The sequence below is a fragment of the Perognathus longimembris genome, chromosome 3 (genome assembly GCF_023159225.1).
Source record: "Perognathus longimembris pacificus isolate PPM17 chromosome 3, ASM2315922v1, whole genome shotgun sequence".
NCBI lineage: Eukaryota > Metazoa > Chordata > Mammalia > Rodentia > Heteromyidae > Perognathus > Perognathus longimembris.
The window spans coordinates 41,946,268-41,954,899 of record NC_063163.1 but is presented as its reverse complement, the minus strand read 5'-3'; the positions used below and the strand labels follow the sequence as shown (position 1 = coordinate 41,954,899).

General features: G+C 39.0%; 1 protein-coding gene across 1 annotated transcript; it reads left to right on the top strand.

Annotated features, from left to right (window-relative positions):
• Window positions 1-1,809: 1,809 nt before the first annotated feature.
• Window positions 1,810-2,965, top strand: LOC125347875 (GTP-binding nuclear protein Ran-like). Its single transcript, XM_048340814.1, has 2 exons — window positions 1,810-2,486; window positions 2,580-2,965. The coding sequence occupies exons 1-2, from the start codon at window positions 1,875-1,877 to the stop codon at window positions 2,622-2,624; spliced, it is 657 nt and encodes a 218-aa protein (XP_048196771.1). The 5' UTR covers window positions 1,810-1,874; the 3' UTR covers window positions 2,625-2,965.
• Window positions 2,966-8,632: the final 5,667 nt, after the last annotated feature.

Below are 8,632 nucleotides of genomic sequence, written 5' to 3'. Positions count from 1 at the left end.
CACCTCTTACTTCACTCTCCCCTCAGCTTTTTAAATCCAAGTTGGGCTGTGGAGGGAGGAAAAGATGATACTCCAGGTTGACTTTTCTTTTTTTTTCTTTTCACATTTTATGGAAAGCAGAAAGTCTGCTACACAAACAAAGTGGGGCCATTCTCTGTTTATATTGTAAAGCAGACACTTGAAAATGGAAAGAAAGTTTTAGAAAAAGGGGATGAATTGCCTGTGTCTACACCAAGCTGGCAACTAGGGAATCTTCAGCTCTTTCATTCCAGATGTTGAAGACATCCTGTGTCACAGAGAGTCACATTGTCACAATATATCTAAATGACAAACTAGCTCTAGAAAGTCACTACTAGGCTCAAATGAGACCTTTTCAAGTGCTTTGCAGGTACAAATAAAATTGTCATGCAATTACCAATAAAAGTGGCTGTACTGAGCAAGTCCAGGTACCAGAAAGCAACGTTACCACTCCCAACTGAGACTGTAGAGGGGAATTTGAAGAAATAATAATAGGCACTTGACAACAATGTGGTAGAAACTTCATGGGTGTTATTTCATTATGAGGAGGGTACTTTTAAGAGACCATTTCTCTGATAAGGAATACAATTTGGTAGTTACATATGGCTAGTAAGTGGTAAATTTGAACCTGAACCACTGGGCTGTGTGGCTTAATATGCCTTAATGTAGTCAATGGGTATCAACACCCAAGGTTGGGAAGTTATTATAACCATTGTAGCTACTGAAGAAAGGACTTACAAGAAGTAGAGACGTGGCAGAGGCTTGCTGGAAGCTGACCTTAGTCAAGTTCAACTATGAGATTCTTTTGGATATGATAACTACTTCCTATAACCTTGCCATTGAGTTCTATTGCAGCGAGAGCAACCCCCCTATGTGACTTCTACATACAGAGGCAATCATTTGACTAATAGTCATTGGCAGAGAATATACAAACATGCTCCCCACATCATATTCTTTATTTCTGCAGTGAAATTCCAGTTGTTGTCCTTTGTGAAAATTTCACTCATGTATACCACATCCACCCACATTCCAAAGCAAGATCCCTATGTAGTGGGCCTCTTCTAGTCAGGATTCTCCTAAAACAGGGGCTAGATGCAGGAGCGATAGCCATCAGGCTAATTAGGGATCAAGGGTCTCCATTCATGTAGCAAAAGATTCACCCTGGGTACATTATTGAACCCTTGTCTTGTTGAAGGGTGTCCTTAGCCATGTATCAAATATGTACAACTTCAATAATTTCTAGTGAAAATTTCCTTTACTATGAATCAGAATGAATAGTAAGCCATTGTTTCTACTTAGAGAAATCATGTTGTTTGCTTCTCTAATTATCAAAGCATCCATGTTTATGAAGATTTCCATAGCAGGAAGACTTCAAGGGGCTGCCTTTGGAATGTAGCCCTTCAGACACGATGCCCATGACCACATCAAAAGTTAAACTTTTCAATCCTTTGTCTCTCAATTTTGATATTCCCTTTCCCTTCCCTAGTTCTAATACCCACATAAACAGTATCCAGGGTACTCAGACTAAAAGACAAACCATTCCAAAAGCAATACTTACAAAACCATTTGGTGAAAACCAACTGCACAACTCTTGGGGAGGTGGGGGTAGGAAAAGGAGGAGGGGAGAGGGGAGGAAATGAGGGAGGAGGTAACAAGTTGAACAAGAAATGTACTCTCTCCCTTTCATTCAAATCTGTAACCCTTCTGTACCACACATTGACAATAAAGAAAACAGTTAAAATTAAAAAAATGTTTGTAAGAAATTTTTTTTAAAACCCATTAAACTTTCACTTTGAATCGTACTTCCGCCACCTTTCCAGCATCAGTCGGACAGGTGTGGAGATGCTTCTGGAAGGATGTCCTCATTGGCTGCGCAGGGAGAGCCCCAAGTCCACTTCAAGCTTGTCCTGGTGGGTGGTGGTGGTACCGGGAAGACCAAGTTCGTGAAGCGTCATCTGACGGGCGAGTTCGAGAAGAAGTATGTGGCCACCCTGGGCGTCGAGGTCCAACCCCTGGACTCCCACACCAACCGAGGGTTCATCAAGTTCCACGAATGGGACACGGTCAGCCAGGAGAAGTTGGGCGGCCCCCGAGATGGCTACTACATCCAAGCCCAGTACGCCATCATCATGTGTGATGTGACATCCAGACTTACTTACAAGAATGTGCCCTACTGGCATCGAGACTTGGTGCGAGTGTGTGAGAACATCCCCATTGTATTGTGTGGCAATAAAGTGGACATCAAGGACTGCAAGGTGAAGGCCAAGTCCATTGCCTTCTACCAGAAGAACCTTCATTACGATGACTTTTCTGCCAAAAGTAACTACAACTTTGAAAAGCCTTTCCTCTGGCTTGCCAGAAAGCTCATTGGAGACCCTGACTTGGAGTTTGTCGCCATGCCTGCTCTCGCCCCACCAAAGGTGGTCATGGACCCAGCTTTGGCTGCACAGTATGAGCACGACTTAGAGGTAATGGCCTGTCTTTGGAGGGTGTGATTAGGGCCTGTAGTGGGGTTTCCTGGCAGTCTCATCTGGAGTGTTCCCCTTTCTGTCTTGCCCTAGGTTGCTCAGACAACTGCTCTCCCGGGTGAGGATGACGACATGTGAGAAAGTTGAAGCCGGAGCAGGCGTCAGAAGTCTAGTTTTGTAGGCAACTGTCCTGTGATGTCAGCGGTGCCACGCGTGTGCCACTTTCTTATCTAGCTAAGCAGAACGTGGGCTTCATCTTTGGGATGCTGAAGGAGATGAATGGGCTTCAGCATGAATGTGGCAGTTAAAAATACCTTCATTTTTCTGGACTTGCATATTTTGCTGTTTTGGAACAGTTGTTTTCTTCTTGAGTTTCAAAGATAAGACTGCTACAGTCACATCACAATATCCAGTGGTGAAATCTTGTTACTGTCATTCCCATTCCTTTCCTTTAGAATCAGAATGAAGTTGTATTTCAAGTACCTAAAAAAAAAATTAAACTTTGGCCCAAACATAATATGACATTTCAGCATAAACCATAGTCTTTATAATAGTATTGCATATTTCTGCTGTGCAAATTTTGGGGAAGTTTTTTCTGGTCTTCCTTTGGATTCTGCTTCTGTTGAGGAGAAAGTAATTTTCTTTCCTTGGTAGAATTTTGGCTTGCCCCATGCAAAGGAAATACTGAGTTGCTCTTTTTTTTTAACATGTGTAATATTGCACCTCATGATATGAAAGTTAAATCATTTGGGTAATGATAACCACTTACTCTGGTACTGGGAATTTTATTGAGTACTTTGGAGGTATTATGTCATCCTCATAGCAATCAGATGACGAAGTTATTGTGGTTTTCAGTTAAGTTGAAGGCTCCAAAAGACAAAGAAATTTGGCCAAAGTTCACATAGTAAGTAGTGACATTGTAGTAGTGACAAACCCTGGTCTGTTATTTTAGTATTCTTGCTTTATCAGTCTGTCACACTGTGTGAATGAAGTCATTTTAATAACTAATGCCAGGAACCACTGTAAGGGAGGATGAAGTACTGTGCTTTATTTGTGTGACTATAGCTAAAACCACATAAAGGAAGAGAGAAACAGGTGTGTGTGTGTGTGTGTGTGTGTACACATGTGCATGTGTATGCACATGCATGCATATGATTCAGTGTAAACGTCTAGTTTTCATTTTCAACGCATAGAATATTTCAAAAATTGCATCATAGTTGGAATATGTCTTATGATCTAGGGTAATTATTGTTCAAGCTAGACTGAATAATTTGCAGTTAATCTAATAATTTTGGGTTAACAACCATGAAACTTTCCAGATGATGGAGGAACTGTTTTCCCCTCATTTTGTTACAAAAATTTCAGATTCCTGGATGGGCTTATGCCTAGAATCATAGCTATGCAGAAGGTTAAAATCTAAGGGTCACAATTCAAAGCCAGCCCAGGAAGAAATGTCTGTGAGACTCTTTATTTCCAATATACTACCAAAAAGCCAAAAGTGGAGCTGTGGCGCAAGTAGTAGAGCACTATTCTTGTGCAAGCTTCTAGGCATTGAATTCAAGCTCCAGGGTTATTATACACACACACACAAAAAAATTCAGGCCCCAGAGAAGCAGAGAACTATCTTCTTATGATTGTAATACAGGTACTATAAGGTCCACTATAATACCATAAGGACTTGATGAAATTATTTTAACCAGTATATCTTTGTAACAATAATTGCAAAATGTTTTGTTGTTGTTGTTGTTGTTGTTGAAAAAGATTTCAGGTAGCCTTGAATCTGTGAGAGGGTAAAAGAAATTTAGAAACACAATCCAAGATGGTTAAACTTGAATTTGTAGACAAAGGCAATAGATGTTTGTTTATTGCTTACATTAAAGTCTAATCAATCATTGGGAAAATGATGCCATTCAGTCATTCAGAGACCCAGTCACCTTCTCTATGTGAGTTTCCAAATCTTTCAAATTCTGCAGAAAGTTGTGAAACAGAAAGTTGAGGTTCACACAGAAGGATGATGTAGGTCATGCTTAAAAGTGAAATGTATCTTTTCCACCTACATTTCACTGACTGCAAATAGCCTTCTGAGATGCTTGGGAGACTAGAAAAGAAGACCCTTTCTGGACAGAAGCTTTAAAGTAAAATCTCTATATAAAAATTAATGAGAAAAATATGTAGAAAATCCTCAGCGTTTGTTAATGACCGGTATAAAATCCTTTCTGATATTTTAATTCTACCACTATGAAATTAATATGCAGGAAGATGCTTTCTGGAATTAAAACACAGGAAGACCCATTGCCTATAATTGTACTTAACACATTGTTAAAATATTAACTATTACAGGAAAAGATCCCATTATCCTCAAGTAATAATTTATGTTTTAAAATAGTACCATTAAAAGGAATATTATTGTGTATGAATTAAAGACTTTACTGTCAAGTCAGACAGACTATGATAACTACATATTTCAGTATACAAATACATGAAATGATATATTCAGGGAGAATATTTTAAAGTATACTCAAAGAATAAGGACCATTAAGATCTATACTTCAGGAACCCTGAGAACTACTACACTTTTTTCAAAAGTCATTGGGTTGACAAGCAATCAGGAAAATAAATGCACCTAGAATATTGAAGATTATAACAAGGATGTGGCACTCCAAACACTGAACATTAATCTTACCTGTGAAAAATATACACAACCAACCTTGGATCACCTTATTGAGCTGCACTATGGAGGACCATAAGAAAATCTAGAGCCATTACTTAAACAAATAGATGTAAAAGGAATTAAAAAATAATGTATTATAAAGGTGATGTAAAGAGGGATTACAATTACATGAGTCAGGTAATGAGTACATTTCCTTTCATGAAGTCTTCTGTTCCCTCTCTCCCTGTCCCTTCTCCCATGTCCACCCACCAGTTGTATAGTTCCCTTTCCTCAATGTCCAGTGAGCTCCATTGCTTCACTTTGTCACCTTTTTCCTTGACCCTCCCGAAGATATATACTTGAATCCACCATACATAAAGAAACAACGAATCATCAAAAACTAAAATTTTAAAAAGTCTCTTGTTCCCATATCATGGGATATGTTTATATATATATCAATAATATAATTTTATATAAATATGAAGAGGCATGTAGACATTGTACCTTTTTGTTTCTCTCCTGAGTATTCTCTTTTGGTCTCACGGTGTGTGAGAAAATGGAAATGTTAAGACAAATACAAGGTCTACATTTTTCTCATTATTTCTTCTATTGCGTGGCTCTTGTCTTTGTAACTACACACTTGTGATTGATAGTGGTGTATGTGTGTATATGTTCATGTGCACTAGTGTGCCCTCAATGTGCACACATGAACTCCTCCCAAGCAATAGATATCTATGTGGTAGCCTATGTTGCTAAACAAAAATCGTTTCTCTAAGTTGACACTTCAAGATGAGAGCTGTGTGATGTGCAAAGGAAACATTGGTTCCTGAAGGCTGCAGGAGACAATAAAAGAAATGGATAATTTTACATGACAAAGCAAATCTACCAAATGAGCAAATACAGATCCTCCATTTCCCTGTCAACACATTAGCACGTAAGGAAAAACAATGAATAAAATAGCATTGCCTATTATACTTAACAGCTCTGTTTCTATTTTTGGAGATGTCATAGTGAACAAATCATCAATCGTTCAGTGAGGAGGTGGAAGATGGCCATGAGGCAGAGGCAATGAAGACAATTCTCACTTGTTCCCAATCTTTTATCAGGGACTATGGTGGTAAAATCAAATACCTCTACTCACTGACCACAGCAATGATCCAGTCACGTTTGAGTTGAATGAATGGAAAGTAATGTGATTTGAAGCCACTGGCTACATTGCAAGTCCTAACCACATATCAAGATTGCTGAGAGAGGGGAGCAAAGGAGGCAAAGCAAGCATTGTTGCCTTAGGTCAACTCTCAAGGTGGAGTATTCTCTTGGGTGGTACAGAAAGGAAGGGGGTGAGAGATAAAATGTGAAAACACTCTATGTTATCAATATTAAGGGGTGGATGTTCTTTGGGTCCAGATAGAGTTCCTGGACATTCTTGGTACAAAGAGCCTTCCAGACAGGCCAGTGATGCCACTCATTTGTAGATGGCTCCTTGATGTTTGTCCTCAACAGCCTGGCTTTTCCTGCTCCACCTGCTGTAAGGAGTCCTTGCAAACCTGAATCCTGGTCACCTCAGCAACACTGCCTTGCTGACAACCCTTTCTAGAGCCTCACTTCATGCTTTCAATATGCTGCCATGCTCAGTTTCGCCGGGTTCACCTTTTTCTTTCACATGGACCTTAGGCTGTGGAGAAGTGTAGGAAATAAGTTATCTAGAGACCTAGGTATTGGCTGGCCCCTTCAAAACTAGGGAAGTGTAATTACTTCACCTCTATATATTACATTCTTTTTTGGAACTCTTGTTTTAATCTTAACAGCTTATGCTCATTGCCTTTTATTTTCCACCAAATATTTTCATCTTCCTTCCAACATTCCCAGAGATTCTGGAAGGTCCTATTTTCTTTCTTTTTTTTTTTTTCTTTTTTTTTAAGTTTTTATTATCAAACTGAATTACAGAGAGGTTACAATTTCATAAATTAGGCATTAGATACATTTCTTGTACTGTTTGTTACCTAGTCCCTCATTCCCCCTCCCCCCTCCCCCTTTCCCTTCCCCCCCCCACGAGTTGTTCAGTTCATTTACACCAAACAGTTTTGCAAGTATTGCTTTTGTAGTTGTTTGTATTTTTTTACCCTGTGTCTCTCGATTTTGGTATTCCCTTTCAATTTCCTAGTTCTAATACCAGTATACACAGTTTCCAATATACTCAGATAAGATACAGAGATAGTGTAGGTACAACCACAGGAAGATGATACAAGAAGATCATCAATAATAGAAGCTACAGATACACATGGCACATTGAAAGTAGTTACAACTGAGATATAACAATCTTTTCCATAACATGGAGTTCATTTCACTTAGCATCATCTTATATGTTCATAAGGGTATAGCTATTGGGCTCTTGTGATCCTCTGCTGTGACTTGCCGAAACCTATGCTAATTATTCACTATAAGGGAGACCACAGAGTCCATGTTTCTTTGGGGCTGGCTCACTTCACTTAGTATAACTTTTTCCAAGTCCTTCCATTTCCTTACAAATGGGGCAATGTCATTCTTTCTGATAGAGGCATAAAATTCCATTGTGTATATGTACCACATTTTCCTGATCCATTTGTCTACTGAGGGGCATCTGGGTTGGTTCCAGATTCTAGCTATGACAAATTGTGCTGCAATGAACATTGTTGTGCTGGTGGCTTTAGTGTGATTTTGTTTGTGGTCTTTTGGATAGATACCCAAAAGTGGGGCTGCTGGGTCATAGGGAAGTTCTATGTTTAACCTTCTGAGGAATCTCCATACTGCTTGCCAGAGTGGCTGAACCAGTTTACATTCCAGCCAGCAATGAAGTAGGGTTGCCTTTTGGCCACATCCCCTCCAACAATTGTTATTGTTAGTTTTCTTTTTTTTTTTTTTTTTTCACAAACAAGATCACATTTATTCCTCATCATAGCTATACTTCAAAACAATATTCATCAGTTATATGTTCTTCCTCAACCTATGAAAATAAGTAATTCTGTAGGTAGTACATAGGATGTTTTTTTTTTTTTTCCTCAAATTTTTATTATTAAACTGACGTACAGAGAGGTTACAGTGTCATACGTTGATACGTTGGGCATTGGATACATTTCTTGTACTGTTTGTTGCCTTGTCCCTCATGCCCCCCTCCCTCCCCCCTTTCCCTCCCCCCCCCAGTTGTTCAGTTCACTTACAGCAAACAGTTTTACAAGTATTGCTTTTGTAGTTATTTCTCTTTTTTTACCCTGTGTCTCTCGAATTTGGTATTCCCTTTGAATTTCCTACTTCCAATACCAGTAAACACGGTTTCCAATATACTCAGATAAGATTACAGAGATAGTGTAGGTACAAACATAGGAAGGTGATACAAAACATCATCAATAATAGAAACTACACATACACATAGGACGTTGAAAGTAGTTATAACTGTGATATATCACTTGTTTCCATATCATGGAGTTCATTTCACTTAGCATCATCTTATGTGTTTCTA